Source organism: Tachyglossus aculeatus, chromosome 10 (genome assembly GCF_015852505.1).
Source record: "Tachyglossus aculeatus isolate mTacAcu1 chromosome 10, mTacAcu1.pri, whole genome shotgun sequence".
Lineage (NCBI taxonomy): Eukaryota > Metazoa > Chordata > Mammalia > Monotremata > Tachyglossidae > Tachyglossus > Tachyglossus aculeatus.
This window is the reverse complement of record NC_052075.1, coordinates 3,891,496-3,909,269: the sequence shown is the minus strand read 5'-3', so window position 1 is coordinate 3,909,269 and position 17,774 is coordinate 3,891,496. Positions and strand designations below refer to the sequence as shown.

The window sequence follows — 17,774 nt, the reverse complement described above, 5'->3', positions numbered from 1 at the left end:
GGTGATCAGGTTGTCCCACGGGGGGCTCACAGTCTTCATCCCCATTTTACAGATGAGGCAACTGAGGCACAGAGAAGTGAAGTGACTTGCCCAAAGTCACACAGCTGACAATTGGTGGAGCCGGGATTTGAACCCCTGACCTCTGACTCCAAAGCCCGGGCTCCTTCCATTGAGCCATGCTGCTTCTAGGCATTTGCTCTTCCATATTTCTCCTTGAAGACTGCTTTTCCTCTTATTAATAGACCTGGGCATTTCTAGGGAATAAAGGCCACTCGGAAATGTTGGAATGCTTCTCCGTAGGTAAGTAGTGTGGTCTAGTGGAAAGGACACAGGATTGGGAGTCGGAAGGCTTGGGTTCTAATCCTAGCTCCTCCACATACCTGCTGGGTGATGATGGGCTTCAGGTCCCTCATCTACAAAATGGGGATTCATTCTTTCATTCATTCATTCAATCGCATTTATTGAGCGCTTACTCTGTGCAGAGCACTGTACTAAGCGCTTGGGAAGTCCAGGTTGGCAACATCTAGAGACGGTCCCTACCCAACAGTGGGCTCACAGTCTAGAAGGGGGAGACAGAGAACAAAACAAAACATATTAACCAAATAAAATAAACGGAATAAACATGTACAAATAAAATAAATAAATCAATAGAGTAATAAATACATGCAAACATATATACATATATACAGGATTCAATACCTGCTCGCCCTCCCACTTAGACTGCGAGCCCTTAGGTGGGACCTGATATTATCTCGCATCATCATCACCATCAATCGTATTTATTGAGCGCTTACTGTGTGCAGAGCACTGTACTAAGCGCTTGGGAAGTACAAGTTGGCAACATATAGAGACAGTCCCTACCCAGCAGTGGGCTCACAGTCTAAAAGGGGGAGACAGAGAACAAAACCAAACATAATAACAAAATAAAATAAATAGAACAGATATGTACAAGTAAAATAAATAAATAGAGTAATAACAGTGTCTGGCATTCCTTCATTCATTCATTCGAGAAGCAGCGTGGCTCAGTGGGAAAGAGCACGGGCTTTGGAGTCAGAGGTCATGGGTTCAAATCCCGGCTCCGCCACTTGTCAGCTGTGTGACTTTGGGCAAGTCACTTCACTTCTCTGGGCCTCACTTCCCACATCTGTAAAAGGGGGATGAAGACTGTGAGCCCCACGTGGGACAACCTCATCACTTTGTATCCCCCCAGTGCTTAGAACAGTGCTTTGCACATAGTAAGCGCTTAATAAATGCCATCATCATTATCATCAATTAATTAATTCATTAATTCATTCATTTAATTGTATTTACCGAGCACTTACTGTGTGCAGAGCACAGTGACAGGAGAACAGGGTTGGCTCTACTGTAGAGTGGAGAGTTCTACCTTCTAGATCAGCTGCAAGGAATTTCAGCCCATTTCCTTCAGTTCTTTGGAGCAATACTTAGGAGAAGCAGCGTGGCTCAGTGGAAAGAGCACAGGCTTCGGAGTCATAGGTCATGGGTTCAAATCCTGGCTCTGCCACTTGTCAGCTGTGTGACTTTGGGCATGTCACTTCACTTCTCTGTGCCTCAGTTCCCTCATCTGTAAAATGGGGATTAAGACTGTGAGCCCCCCATGGGACAACCTGATCGCCTTGTAACCTCCCCGGTGCTTAGAACAGTGCTTTGCACATAGTAAGTGCTTAATAAATGCCACCATCATTATTAATACTGCACTGAACCCAGGAATTGTTGGGCATATCCAACAATCACTGTCCTAGATCTGACCTCTAGAACTAACATCTTACCCCACATACCCACTTTCCTCCTCCCCTCCAGGTTTGTGATGATGATAACAATAATAATGATAATGTGGCATTTGTTAAGCACTTACTATGTGCCAGGCACTGTAGTAAGCACTGGGGTGGATACAAGGAAATTGGATTGGATACAGTTCCAGTCCCACATGGAGCTTTAGTAAGTGCATAATAAATGACACCATCATTATTAATACTGCACTGAAATAATCCCCAAAGGAGAGGGTCACGCCTCTTCAGAGATGGAGGACTCATCAGATCCCATTTCAGGCCTTCCATAGCACCTTAAACAACGGGATATTCACAATTTCCAGACCTCTTACCACCGCATCTTACATAGTCCATTATTGCCTCCTATCAGCAATATACTATAACCCCCGTCTCCCCCGCTGGATTGTAAATTCCTTGAGGGTAGAGATGGTATTCAGTATATGAGAAGCAGCGTGGCTCGGTGAAAAGAGCATGGGCTTTGGAGTCAGAGGTCATGTGTTCAAATCCCGGCTCCGCCAACTGTCAGCTGTGTGACTTTGGGTAAGTAACTTAACTTCTCTGTGCCTCAGTTCCATCATCTGTAAAATGGGGATTAAGACTGTGAGCCCCATGTGGGACAACCTGATCACCTTGTAACCTCCCCAGTGCTTAGAACAGTGCTTTGAACACAGTAAGCACTTAATCAATGCCATTATTATTATTATGCTGCACTCTTCCAAGTACCTAGTACAGTGCTCTGTGGACAGTAAGTGCTCAGTAAGTATTATGGGCTGATAACCTCCCATGGTAGGGCAGCTCCTTGGGTCACAACCCTGATGATGTACCTGGATTCATTCTTCCGTGGTTGATATATATATGTATATCAACATGTATATACATACATATATACACGTATATATGTTTGTACATATTTATTACTTTATTTATTTTACTTGTACATATCTATTCTATTTATCTTATTTTGTTAGTATGTTTGGTTTTGTTCTCTGTCTCCCCCTTTTAGACTGTGAGCCCACTGTTGGGTAGGGACTGTCTCTAGATGTTGCCAACTTGTACTTCCCAAGCGCTTAGTACAGTGCTCTGCACACACTAAGCGCTCAATAAATACGATTAATTGATTGATGGGTCCCGGCCATACTGTACTTCAAAACTCAGATTTAAACAATCCCCGCCAGAAAGAGTAAGCCACATGGCAAGTTGGACAATTTTGGGGGCCATCAGAGGATCTTTAATAATAATAATAATAATAATTGGCATATGTTAAGTGCTTACTATGTGCAAAGCACTGTTCTAAGCGCTGGGGAGGATACAGGGTGATCAGGTTGTCCCACGTGGGGCTCACAGTCTAATTCCCATTTTACAGAGGACGTAACTGAGGCCCAGAGAAGTGAAGTGACTTGCCCAAGATCACACAGCAGTCATGTGGCCGAGTCGGCATTCGAACCCATGACCTCTGACTCCAAAGCCCGTGCTCTTTCTACTGAGCCACGCTGCTTCTCTAAAAATAACGATGGCATTTGTTAAGCGCTTACTATGTGCAAAGCACTGTTCTAAGCGCTGGGGGGATACATTGTGATCAAGTTGTCCCATGTGGGGCTCACAGTCTTAATCCCCATTTTAACAGATGAGGTAACTGAGGCTCAGAGAAGTTAAGTGACTTGCCCAAGGTCGCACAGCAGACTTGTGGTGGAGCCGGGATTTGAACCCACGACCTCTGACTCCAAAGCCCGGGCTCTTTCCACTGAGCCACGCTGCTCCTCTTTACTAAATGCAGACTTTACTAGGCCTGAAAGAGGAGCCTCAAAGGGAGCAGTTTACTACTTTTTCACTGGCAGGACTGTGGCCCCAAGTTACAGAGCTCTTTGAGATCCTAACTCTCAACACTTGGCTTGAGAGTTACCATCTCGACTCAATCAAACAATCAACAGGAATGTGGCCTGGTGGATAAACCACACAGAAGGAAGTCAGAAGGACCTGGGTTCTAATCCCCGCTCCGCCCCTTGTCTGCTGTGTGACCTTGGACGCTTCACTTGATGATAATGGTATTTGTTAAGCGCTTAACATGTGCCAAGCACTGTTCTAATCGCTGGGGGAGATACAAGGTCATCAGGTTGCCCCACGTGGGGCTCCCGGTCTTCACCCCCATTTTACGGACGAGGGCACTGACGCTCAGAGAAGTCAAGCGACTTGCCCAAAGTCACACAGCTGACAAGTGGCCGAGGTGGGATTCGAACCCACGACCTCACTTCTCTGGGCCTCATGTCCCTCATCCATAAAATGGGGGTTAAAACTATAAGCCCCACGTGGTACATGGACTGTGCGCAACCAAATTAATTTGCCTCTACCCCAGTGGTTAGTACAGTGCCTGGCACGTAGTAAGCACTTAAATACCATTTTTAAAAAGTGGCATTTATTGAGCATGTACTGGGTCAAAAGCATCGTCCTAAGTTTCTGGAAGAGTACAACGGAGTTAGCAGATATCATCATCATCATCATCAATCGTATTTATTGAGCGCTTACTATGTGCAGAGCACTGTACTAAGCGCTTGGGAAGTACAAATTGGCAACATATAGAGACAGTCCCTACCCAACAGTGGGCTCACAGTCTAAAATGTGAGATATGATCCCTGCCCTTTAGAAGCTTGTAGTCTAAGAGGGGAGTGTGAGATTGGGTGGAAATTTTACCTGGAGTCGGGCAGGCCACGTGCACCTGGGTCTTCTTGGCTCTGGGGAGCATCGTGCGTTTCCGAGTGATCTCAGACAACAGAGAAGCAAACCTAGGAAGACAAATATCATGAAATCCATCTTCTGACCTCAAGACGGTTTTCTGCCCCTTTGAAAGCCGGCGGCATTTTGGGGGATGCGGGAAAAGGGTGAAATCCGGAAAGTGGAAGAGGTGAACCTGATGGGAGGGTCATTCATGGCTACATCGTTCGCACAAAGCAGTCAATTGATCGTTTGGTAGCGCGGACAGAGAACTGCACTCAGCCCTTGGGAAGGTAAGGAGAAAGAGTTTACAGGAGTGTCTACACGGTTTAACACTCATTCAGCCACATTTATTGAGCGTGTGCTGTGTGCAGAGCACAGTAGTAAGTGCTTGGGAGAGTACAATATAACAATAAATGGACACATTCCCTGCCCACAACGAGCTTACAGTCTATTGTCCACATGGTCTGCATCAAACAGACATTCCTTACCCTCAGCTTGAAAGCACTCAATTTCCTTGCCCCCTCCTATCCTAATCGTATTTGTTAAGGTTTTTATGGAAAAATGATCCGGGCAGCAGACTGAAGTGTCATACATTTTTGTCCTCAAAATCTAGTCTGTAAGCTCACTGTGGGCAAAGAACATATCTATCGATTCTGTTATATCATACTCTCCCAGTAATAATAATAATGGCATTTGTTAAGCGCTTACTATGTGCAGAGCACTGTTCTAAGCGCTGGGGGGGCTACAAGGTGATCAAGTTGTCCCATGTGGGGCTCACAGTCTTAATCCCCACTTTCCAGATGAGGTAACAGGCTCAGAGAAGTTAAGTGACTTGCCCAAGGTCACACAGCAGACATGTGGGGGAGTTGGGATTCGAACCCATGACCTCTGACTTCAAAGCCTGTGCTCTTTCCACTGAGCCACGCTGCTCCTCTAAGCGCTTAGAACGGTGCTCTGCATACAGTAAGTGGTCGATGAATAAGATCAATTGATGGAAACAATAGTATGAAATGCATATATTTCATTCATTCATTCAATCGTATTTATTGAGCGCTTACTGTGTGCAGAGCTCTGTACTAAGCGCTTGGGAAGGACAAGTTGGCAACATATAGAGACGGTCCCTACCCGACAACGGGCTCACAGTCTAGACGGGGGGGGACAGACAACAAAACAAAACATATGCACAGGTGTCAAGTCGTCAGAACAAATAGAATTAAAGCTAAGTGCACATCATTAACAAAATAAATACAATAGTGAACATGCACAAGTAAAATAAATAGAGTAATAAATCTGTACAAAATTATATACAGGTGCTACATCTTGCCCACTTTAAAGGGAATTTATTCATCCTTTTTGTAAAAAAAAAAATACGTTTTCCTACTGTAGTGGTGACAGGACTATCGGTAAAATAGTTTTCAACTATCTGGACTTTGACTAACTGAGCTGAAGTTTAAGCCTAATAACGCTCGTTTTCAATCTAGGCCTCTTTTACTCGCCACCAGATGGCAAAAAAGGTTTTGGCCGGCAACAATACCACATCCCAGATGTTTTTGGGTGGTAAAGAAGCTAAAAATCTAGACCTAAGCAATTTTACAAACCTGGTTTCGGGCTTGAAACTTAAGGAGGGTAAAAATATTCATTTTCTTTATTTGCCTATCCATTAAAGAGACCAAAATGTTTTCAAGTAGATATAAGGCACCCACTCACTCTTCTCCCAAGATAGAAACACTAACTCCCCACCTTGGAGGATTACTTGGTTTCGTAATCAATCCATCAGCGGTATTTATTGAGTGCTTACTATATGCAGAGCACTTTACTGGGTGCTTGGGAGAGTAAAATAACATCATATATCTGTAATTTTATTTATTTGTCCTGATGTCTGTCTCCCCCCGGTTCTAGACTGCGAGCTCATTGTGGACAGGGAATGTCACTGTTTATTGTTGTACTGTACTTCCGCAAGTGTTTAGTGCAGTGCTCTACACATAGTAAGCGTTCAATAAATACGGCTGAATGAACGAATGAACGAACAGAATTAGTAGATAGGCTCCCTGCCCATAACAAGCTCCTCATACATTTTAGGATAAGAACGTAAGCCCTACAGCAGGTCCATGGACAGTCCAGAAAGCTTCCTGATTCCAACAGCAGCAAACAGGAATGCCCTGCGATAAATCAATCAATCAATCAATCAAATCAATCAATCGTATTTATTGAGCGCTTACTGTGTGCAGAGCACTGTACTAAGCACTTGGGAAGTACAAGTCGGTAACACATAGAGACAGTCCCTACCCAACAGCGGGCTCACAGTCTAGAAGGGGGAGACAGAGAACAAAACTAAACATACTAACAAAATAAAATAAAATAAAATAAAATAAAATAAAAACTTTTATGGTTTTGGAAGTACCAGCCCAAACTTGGGCCAATCACTCATTCATTCAACTGTATTTACTGAGCGCTTAATGTGTGGAGAGCACTGTACTAAGTGCTTGGGAAGTACAAGTTGGCAACATACAGAGACGGTCCCTACCCAACAGCGGGCTCACACTCTAGAAGGGGGATCAATCAGCAATCACTCCAACAGTGGTATTTATTGAGCACTTACCGTCGTGCAAGTATCACTGACAATCCCATCCAACATAGCCTTCCTGCATTTTCCTTTTGTAACATTTTCTACGGCATCCACCCCTTTTCTCTGAAAACAACTTATTTTGGCCATTATGGAAAAATGCAGTCCATACAGGAACTGCTTGGAGAAGGTGATTCCAAACTGGAAGTTACAAACTTTCTGTCAATTTAAGGGAAATGCAAAATACCGAATCTAAATTTGGCTCTCCATTTTGTTGCAATACTTCAGACTCTTCTTAAGCTGTGAAAGAAATTCCACAGCTCAGCCTTTCCCTGCTCCATATAATCATACCCATTACGGCTTGCAGTGAATTTGATTTTGCTGGCTTTTATATTAATGTTCCATGAGAAACTTTGAAGACAAGGAGGCAAAAGCAAAGACAGAGCCAAGCACTGCCCACATCACACAGGACAGCACAACAGAGGATTGTCTTTGGGTGTGCAGTGTGCATTGACCTCTTCTGTCACAACGTGGGCTCGTAGATAAATTTCACCATCGGTGGTGTTGTCTTCAAAAACAAAGGGTACTTACACCGGCCGGATAAAAATTCATTTTGGTTCATACAAAACATAAATGTATAGAATAATAGTTATAGGTATGGAACTCGTCAAGCGCTTACTATGTGCCAAGCATTGTTCTAAACGCAAGGTCAGATATAAGATAAGCAGGTTGGACAAAGTTCATTCATTCATTCATTCATTCATTCAATCGTATTTATTGAACACTTACTGTGTGCAGAGCACTGTACTAAGCGCTTGGGAAGTACAGGTTGGCAACATATAGAGACGGTCCCTACCCAACAGTGGGCTCACAGTCTAGAAGGGGGAGACAGAGAACAAAACAAAACATATTAACAAAATAAAATAAATAAATAGAATATGTACAAGTAAAATAAATAATTAAATAGAGTAATAAAAACGTACAAACATATATACATATAACAAACATATATACATATATAAAATAAATGAATAGAATATGTACAAGTAAAATAAATAATTAGAGTAATAAAAACGTACAAACATATATACATATAACAAACATATATACATATATACACATAGTTCCTGTCCCAGTCTTAATATAAGAGGCATATTATTCACATCTATGATTGCCATACACAATTTGGGAGAGGAAATAGAGTCAGGAGATAAGGATTATCAGCCCCAGTATGCCACTGGTTATTGTGGGGTGACCTTGGGCACATCAAGTCCACTTAACTGCTCTGTGCCTGTTTCCACATCTGTAAAATGGGAATATCATCCTTACCCCTGCCTTTCTCCCAAGCCTGTTGCGAGGATACCATGGAGGTGATTCGCGTAACAGTGCTTTGGAACCATAAAAATGGCACTGTACCAATTCCAGATATTTTTATTAATTCTCATTTGTACTACATATCCCATTGCAGTTTTGGAAGCACAGCTCTTTTGCTATTGAAGGTTCCACTTGAACCGCCCCCCCAAAAAAAAAAACATTTTCTAATAAAAATGTTTACCCGGTGTCATTCTCATTTACCGAACAAGCTTAAATTTCAATTTTGCCTTTAATTATGGTCCCATTACATTTAACCATTCGTAGTACAAATAGTTCTAAGTGCTCTCTACAGTTGAAAAAAAAAAACGACCTCAAAACCTTTACTAATTCACCAATTCCATTCTAAGGCTGACTCTGTATTCGCCCACCAAATTCAGATTTGAAAAGCAGAAAACGCAAATCGGTTCTAAATCCCTTCCCCTCCACCAGCAGATGGCAATCCCAGAAAGGCTCCCGAAAGTGCACGGTAATTTGCTCCGGAACGCCAATATAACAGCGGAGGAACCACGTCCTCTGGCTCAAATAGCTCGAAAATTATTTCAGCCAGATGTAGAAATGAATGGATAAGTTGGAAATGACAAGACCCAACTCGGCTGCATAGTTTAGGGGGGTTGGGTGGGATGCTGCGACATCGCATAATGAATCGATTATCCAACCAATAAAGCAAAGCCGATCTGTGAGAGGAACTAAAAAAGGAAGTTGTGTGACGGGGCAAAAATAACCTTGCATTCTGCAGGGTCTTCCCTATCTTCCCCTATCTTTATTACTCTATTTATTTATTTATTTATTTATTTATTTTACTTGTACATTTCTATCCTACTTATTTTATTTTGTTGGTATTCATTCAATCGTATTTATTGAGCGCTTACTGTGTGCAAAGCACTGTACTAAGCGCTTGGGAAGTACAAGTTGGCAACATACAGAGCCGGTCCCTACCCAACAGTTGCCTCACAGTCTAGAAGGGGAAGACAGAGAATAAAACAAAACATACTAACAAAATAAAATAAATAGAATAAATATGTACAAATAAAATAAATAGAGTAATAAATACATACAAACATATATACATATATACAGGTGCTGTTGTCTGTGAAGAAGCGGTAACGGCGGCTAGTTTTGACCTCGGATGGGTCCCTCGGTTGGGTTCGTGAGGGAAATACGCTTTGATGATGATGACAATGGCATTTACTAGGCGCTTACTAAGTGCAAAGCACTGTTCTAAGCGCTGGGGAGGTTATAAGGTGATCAGGTTGTCCCACAAGGGGCTCACAGTCAATCCCCATTTTACAGATGAGGGAAGTGAGGCCCAGAGAAGTGAAGTGACTTGCCCAAAGTCACACAGCCGGGATTTGAACCCCTGACCACTGACTCCAAAACCCGGGCTCTTTCCACTGAGCCACGCTGCTTCTCTTTGGCCCGGGCCCTCCTCGGCCGTCTTTTCCCCAGTGATGGTATGTTTGGTTCTGTTCTCTGTCTCCCCCTTTTAGACTGTGAGCCCACTGTTGGGTAGGGACTGTCTCTATGTGATGCCAATTTGTACTTCCCAAGCGCTCAGTACAGTGCTCTGCACATAGTAAGCGCTCAATAAATACGATTGATTGATTGATTGATTCCCCCCGACTCCCCTCCTTAGAGAGAAACCCCACACCTTGTCGTCGGAACTGTCGGGCCACAACTACTTGAGGTGCAGCTGACTAGTAGCTAGGCTCTTGCTTTTCATTTGTTCTGAAAGGAGGAAAGAATCAGCGAGGAAAGCATTCCTCACACGTTTGGCTTTGGAAAAAAAGTTACTGAAGACGTAAACTAAACCAGAAAGATCGGACCGACGAGTGCAATCCGATAGGCCGCTGAAGGATGGGCTAGGACAGTCTCAAGTATACAGATAAGAGGGCACAGTTCTAACACGGTTTTTGTTCCAGAAACCCATTTTTCCATCCACTTCCCAGGCGGACCCGCTTCTGGGTGATGTGGGGAAGAGCTTAACCTCTGCCTCTTGAAAGACTTCCCTTAAGTTAGCCTTGGTCCAGTGTGTCCGGTCTGATTAATCTGTACCTACCGCAGTGCTTAGAACAGTGTTTGGTACATAGTAAGCGCTTAACAAGTACCATTATTATTATTATTGGTTGGCTGACAGAGAGTCATTACCTTTAAGCTAGTCTCCTACTCAGCCATCGTCATCATATAATTATCATCATCATCATCATAATTAGAGTTATGGAACTCGTCAAGCGCTTACTATGTGCCTAGCATTGTCCTAAACGCAAGGTTAGATATAAGATAAGCAGGTTGGACAAAGTTCATTCATTCATTCATTCATTCAATCGTATTTATTGAGCGCTTACTGTGTGCAGCGCACTGGACTAAGTGCTTGGGAAGTCCAAGTTGGCAACACATAGAGACAGTCCCTACCCAACAGTGGGCTCACAGTCTAAAAGGGGGAGACAGAGAACAAAACCAAACATACTAACAAAATAAAATAAATAGAATAGATATGTACAAGTAAAATAAATAAATAAATAGAGTAATAAATATGTACAAACATATATACAGGTGTTGTGGGGAAGGGAAGGTGGTAAGATGGGGGGATGGAGGGGGGATGAGGGGGAGAGGAAGGAAGGGGCTCAGCCATCAGTAAAGTAGTTTCCTTATGCACACAAACCAGTAACAAACATCACTAAACACCTACAGGAGGGAGAGGATATGTGATATTTTGCATTCAAGGACCTTCCAACCTACAACTTAACTTTCCCATCACGGTGGGCCGCACCATCGCCATCTCTCCCAAGTCTGGCATTCTCCTTGCCTTCTTTTCTTACCATTCCCAGACTCCATCTCTTCCTCTCCATCCCAATGACCCCATGTTTTTCCTAGTCGAAAGAGCACAGGCCCGGGAGTCGGATGACCTGGGTTCCTCTAGACTGTAAGTTCCTTGTGAGCATGCAACGTATCCACTAACTCTGTGTTACTGTACTCTCCCAAGCGCTTAGTACACAGTAAGCGCTCCATGAATATGAATGATTGACTGACTCTAATCATGGCCCTACCACTTGCCTGCTGGGTGACCTTGGACGAGTCACTTCTCTGTGCCTCAGTTTCCTCATTTGTAAAATGGGGATTCAATACCTGCTCTCCCTCCCATTTACAGTGGGAGGCCCCATGTGAGCAGGACCTGTCCAATCTGGTTATCCTGTATCTACCCCAGTGTATAGTATAGTGCTTGGCACATAGTAAGTGCTTAAATACCTTCCAAAAAACATCAATTCGACTACCACATTCACCTTCCTGCTGACCTCCCTGCCTCCGTTCTCTCCCCTCTCAAGTCCCTACTTTGCTGACTGGATCGTTTTTCTAAAGCACTGTTCTGCGTTTGAGCTTCCCACAGCCCCAGAACCTCTAATAGTTAGTTACCCATCACAATCGACATCAAACAGAACCTCCAAACTCACTGGTTTTATGATACTCAACCAAATCTCTCCCCTCCCACCTGCACATCAAACCAAAACTCCTCACCATTGGCTTTAAATCACTCAATCACCTTGCCGGTTCCTACGTCACCTTGCTATTCTTCTACTACAAGCCAGCCCGCACACTTGGCTTCTCTAATGCCAACCTTCTCCCTGTACCTCGATCTCATTTATCTTTCCACCACCCTCTCCCCCATGTCCTGCTTCTGGATTGGAAGGTCCTGCCTCCTCAAATCCGACAGATGAGTACTCTCCCCCCTTCAAAGCTATTTATTGAAGGCCATCTCCCCGAAGAGGCCTTCCCTAAGCCCTCCTTTCTTCTTCTCCCACTCCTTCTGCATCACCCTGACTTACTCCCTTTATCCATCCCCCACCCCCTAGCCCCACAGCACTTATGTACGGACCTATAATGTATTGATATTAATGTCTGTCTCCCCCTCTAGACTGTAAGCTCACTGTGGGCAGGGAATGTGTCTGTTTATGGTGATATGGTACTCTCCCAAGCGCTTACTACAGTGACGTGAACGCAGTGAGTGCTCAATAAATACGACTGAATGAATGGATTTGCTGCTCTCCCACTACACCCCAGTTCTCAAGCTTCATTCCTCTCAAGCCAACCTACTCACGATGTCTCGTTCTCATCTCTCCCACTGCCGACCTTGGATGTTTCCTTAATAATAATAATAATGGCATTTATTAAGCGCTTATAATAATAATAATAATAATAATAATGGCATTTATTAAGCGCTTATTATGTGCAAAGCACTGTTCTAAGCGCTGGGGAGGTTACAAGGTGATCAGGTTGTCCCACTGGGGGCGCACAGTCTTAATCCCCATTTTACAGATGAGGTAACTGAGGCACAGAGAAGTTAAGTGACTTGCCCAAAGTCACACAGCTGACAATCGGCGGAGCCGGGATTTGAATCAATCAATCAATCAATCGTATTTATTGAGCGCGTACTGTGTGCAGAGCACTGTACTAAGCGCTTGGGAAGCACAAGTTGGCAACATATAGAGACGGTCCCTACCCAACATTTGAACCCACAACCTCTGACTCCAAAGCCCGTACTCTTTCCACTGAGCCACGCTGGTCACACAGCAGGCAACTGGCAGTGTGGCTCAGTGGAAAGAGCCCGGGCTTCGGAGTCAGAGGTCCTGGGTTCTAATCCCGGCTCTGCCAATTGTCAGCTGTGTGACTTTGGGCAAGTCACTTCACTTCTCTGGGCCTCAGTGACCTCATCTGTCAAATGGGGATTAAGACTGTGAGCCCCCAGTGGGACAACCAGATCACCTTGTAACCTCCCCAGCGCTTAGAACAGTGCTTTGCACATAGTAAGCGCTTAACAAAGGCCATTATTATTATTAACTGGCGGACCCAGCATTAGAACTCAGATCCGCTGGTTCCCAGGCCTGTGCTCTTTCCACTAGGCCACGTCGTTACTTGGCTTCAGGAAACTTATATTGTAATAGTCATCCTGGGCCCTCTGCTGCAAATGTGCACAACCTTAACCAGGCAGATGTGCATTGTCGGAAGAACTTTCCCCAATTCTGCTGTCATGTGCTAGCCAAGATGCACAGCGAAAAGAGGCAGAATGGTAGAACTGACTGAGTGTATAAGGTTGTCCTTTGAAATTCAAAGAAGAGCGGCAAAAGTGGGCAAGGGGTATCATCCCCCTGACTGATGGTACTGGGAGAAGGTGCAGCCTTCTGGAAAGAATTTGGGGGCCCGAGGACTATCTTGGCAAGGACTGGCAATCCTGGGAAAAGAGGAGGCCCTTTTGGATAGAACTGCCTGAGAACTAGACGTGGATCCCTGCTGTTTTTATGAGGGAAAAGCTGAGAGCCCATTACCAAATAAAACTCAGCTGTAGGAATCCTGCTGCTCTCCCAATTTCAAAAAGCCCAACTTCTTCACCGTGGAAAGTGTGTGTCAGGAGGTGCAGCTGAGCGGGGAAGAGCTGGATTCAGTGTTTTGGGGACATTACACCACTTGGCCAAAAAGGAATATCGTCTTGTAAAAGGCAGATCTCTGGTCACTCGAGCTCTCAGGCAGCCAAAGCGATTGGCAGGGGTTAGGGGAGAGGGGTGAATTCCCCCGGCACACGGACATGAATCAACGTGTGTTCTCGGCACTTGGCTCCTAGGAGCTCAGGCTGCTTGGTGGGTCGTCAAACGACCAACGGGTTCCTTGAAGATTCGGGCCAGAGGGCCAAAGTGGAAGGGAAAATCTGTTCCCGCCTCAAAAATGAGGGCAAGCCATTGACCCACTTTTATGCTTCCAGTTTTCATCCCAATCTTTCTCTCACTTTCTGAACACACTGTCTTCTTGCTCTCAGTCAAGAATTCTGAATGCGGGGGGACAATGGAAAAATCGAAAAGCCTTTTTGGGGGGATTAATAATAATAATGGTATTTGTTAAGCGCTTACTATGTGCCAAGCACTGTTCTAAGCACTGGTAGATAAAGGGTAATCAGGTTGCCCCACGTGGGGCTCACACTTTTAATCCTCATTTTACAGATGAGGTAACTGAGGAACAGAGAAGTTAAGTGACTTGCCCAAGGTCTCACAGCAGACAAATGGCGGAGTCGGGGTTAGAACCCAGGACCTTCTGACTCCCAGCCCGGGCTCTTGCCACTGAGCCACGCCAATACCTTCATCATCATCATCATCAATCGTATTTATTGAGCGCTTACTGTGTGCAGAGCACTGTACTAAGCGCTTGGGAAGTACAATTTGTAAGAGAGTAGGCCTAGGATTCTGGGTTCTAATCCTGGCCTCGCTACTTAAGTCACTTTCATTCATTCAATCGTATTTACTGAGCGCTTACTGCGTGCAGAACACTGTACTAAGCGCTTGGAAAGTACAAGTCAGCAATATATAGGGACGGTCCCTACCCAACAACGGGCTCACGGTCTAGAAGGGGGAGAAAGACAACAAAACAATATAATACCTTCTTGTAGAGGGTCCATTTCTGCAAATTTCTCTTTCCCTGAGATAGCAAGGTCCTTCAGAGGAAGGGTAGCTAGCGTCTTTCATTAAGCTGTACACTTACTCAGTTTACCAGTTGAGGATTTAAAACACTTACCTGTCATCCCATAATCCAGGTGCTTTTATGTTGTTTTGCTTCCAGCTTTGGTATTTTTCTATGAAATGAGGTTCTTCAAACACTGTAATTAGAGAGGATCATTAGAAAACAAGACACACACAGACAAGCTGATGATTTCTTTCAAAGGTGACAGAGATGAACAAACCTCCCATCGATTTCTTCTTTTAATGCTATTTGGTCTACGCCCTGTACTAAAAGTGCTGGGGTAGATACAAGCTCATCAGGTTGGACACAGTTCCTATACCACGTGGGGCTCACAGTCTTAATTCCCATTTTATAGATGAGGAACTGAGGCAGAGAGAAGTGAAGTGACTTGCCCAAGGTCACACAGCAGACCAGTAGCAGAGTCGGGATCAGAACTCGGGTCCTTCGGGCTCCTGGGCCCGTTTTCTATCCTCTGGGCCGTACTGCTTCTCTGTTTAATTTTTAAGAGACCCATCATTTAGTAGATTCAAGATGTGGCAATAAAGTATGTGAAGAGTCGGTTGTGAAGTTATCCTTTGGTTCTAGCACATCATATGAAAGTGGCAAAACAAATCTTCCAAGGCCCACAAGGAAATCAGAGGCAAAATTGTTTCCAAACGTTCAGGATTAATGTGCTTCAGATCTCTCTTTTGTCACTAAGGGTTAGGCTTATTTTTTCATTGGGCTTTCCTTCTCCAATCCAGGGACAGCAATATTTCCAAACAGTGTTTTCTTGCTAAGGGCTAGTTTGCTGCCTAACGTAGTACGGGTAACAGCCGCAGTGGGAGTAGTATTAATCAATCGTATTTACTGAGCGCTTACTATGTGCAGAGCACTGTACCAAATGCTAGGGAGAGTACAATATAACACAGTTGGTAGAGACATTCCCTGCCCACGATGAGCTTACAACATAAAGGACTGTACTAATGATATTTCTTGAGTTCCCACTGGATGCCGTGTTCGGTACTAAACACTTGGGAAGGTAAAACAGAAGCACATGACATGTTCCCTGCCTACAATGAACTTACACTCTAAGAGAGGAGGCAAACATAATATAAAGGGCTCTTTCTGGTTTACTGGGCTTACACGAAATCATCAATCCGATGATTTCATTCCTATCTGCTTGGTCTGAGATGAATAGAGGTTTCCATCAATTTAAAAAATGAAACGGGCTTTGCAATAATAACAGTATTTACAGTACTTGTTAAGCACTTACTATGTGCAAAATACTGCACTAAGCGCTGGGGTGGATACAAGCAAATCGGGTTGGACACGGCCCCTGACCCATGTGGGGTTCACAGTCTTAATCCCCATTTCACAGATGAGGTAACCCTGGCCCAGGGAAGTGAAGTGAGTCGCCCAAGGTCGCACAGCAGACAAGTGATGGAGCCGTGATTAGAACCCATGACCTTCTGACTTCCGGGCCTGTGCTGTATCCACTAAGCCATGCGGCTTCTCAACACACCGTGAGGGGAAAATGAGATGATGGTAATGTAGCTTTTTTTTATCTATGTACAGAAACAGGCTTGAATTCAAGACTTCTGTTACATAAAAATAAAATATCAGTTCCTAGCAATCAGAAATCCATTTTTAACCGGCTTAGCAGGTTACTTTTGGGCAAACAATGACAAGGGAAAGAATTGAAAAACAGCCTGCCTTCAACCCCCAGAACTCAAGTACAAAGTTCTGGGAAGCAAGAGAGCTGCGGATATTCTGAGGCCACAGGGGAAGGACCTGACTGGAAAGAATCTGATGATATCAGCCCAAAACTTGAATAGTCGGCCAGTCAATCACATTGACTGGGTGCTTACTGGGTGCAGAGCACTGTACTAAGAGCTTGGGAGAGTACAACGTGACAATACAACAGATGCATTCCCTGCCCACAACGAGGTTATAGTCTAGAGGCAGAGATAGATATGAATATAAAGAATTAATTTACAGATATCATCATCATCAATTGTATTTATTGAGCGCTTACTGTGTGCAGAGCACTGTACTAAGTGCTTGGGAAGTACAAATTGGCAACATATAGAGACAGTCGCTACCCAACAGTGGGCTCACAGTCTAAAAGTGGGCTCACAGTCTAATTTACAGATATGTACGTAAGTGCTGTGGGGCTGGGAGGGGGGGTGAATAAAGGGAGCTAGTCAGGGGGACTTAGAAGGCAATGGGAGAAAAGGAAATGAGGGCTCACTCAGGGAAGGCCTCTTGGAGGAGATAAGGCTTTGAAGAGGGGAGAATAATTGTTGGATATCAGGAGGGATGGCATTCCGGGACAGAGGCAGGATGTGGGCGAGAGGTTGCCGGCGAGATAGATTAGATCGAGGTATGGTGAGGTTAGCATTAGAGGAATAAAGTGTGCGGGCTGGGTTGGACTAGGAAAGTAGCGAGGTGAAGCAGGAGGGGACAAGGTGACAGACTGCTTTAAAGCCAACGGTGAGGAGTTTCTCTTTGATGTGGAGGTATCAGTGGCTAGAGAAAACAGAACCCCATTTCATTAGTTCCTCCGTGATAGAATCCAGAGAAGTTTTCATCTCTTTGGATTAAATATGGGGCCCACTTTGCCATATATTAATTAAATCAATCAATGGTATTTGTTGAGCACTTACTGAGTACAGAGCACTGTACTAAGTGCTTGGGAAAGTGCAGTGCAATAGGATAGAACAGGAGTGCACTCAATATTATCCCTGCCCACGAGGGGGTCCATTCAACTAGAAGTCAATTCCTTTTCAGAAGTTTTCAAACAACTATTATTATTATATTATTATTACTATTATTATTATTACTATTATGTTATTATTATTAAC

The 17,774-nt window shown here is 44.2% G+C and overlaps 1 protein-coding gene across 1 annotated transcript in view; it reads right to left on the bottom strand.

Moving 5' to 3' along the window:
• Window positions 1–17,774, bottom strand: part of UBE2U (ubiquitin conjugating enzyme E2 U) — a 59,216-nt gene that overhangs the window by 12,794 nt on the left and 28,648 nt on the right. Inside the window, exons 8-9 of the mRNA XM_038753091.1 lie at window positions 14,983–15,064; window positions 4,473–4,564 (exon numbers count right to left, since the gene is read on the bottom strand). Of these exons, the coding sequence (XP_038609019.1) occupies window positions 4,473–4,564; window positions 14,983–15,064 (174 nt within the window). The remainder of the gene's footprint in view (window positions 1–4,472; window positions 4,565–14,982; window positions 15,065–17,774) is intronic.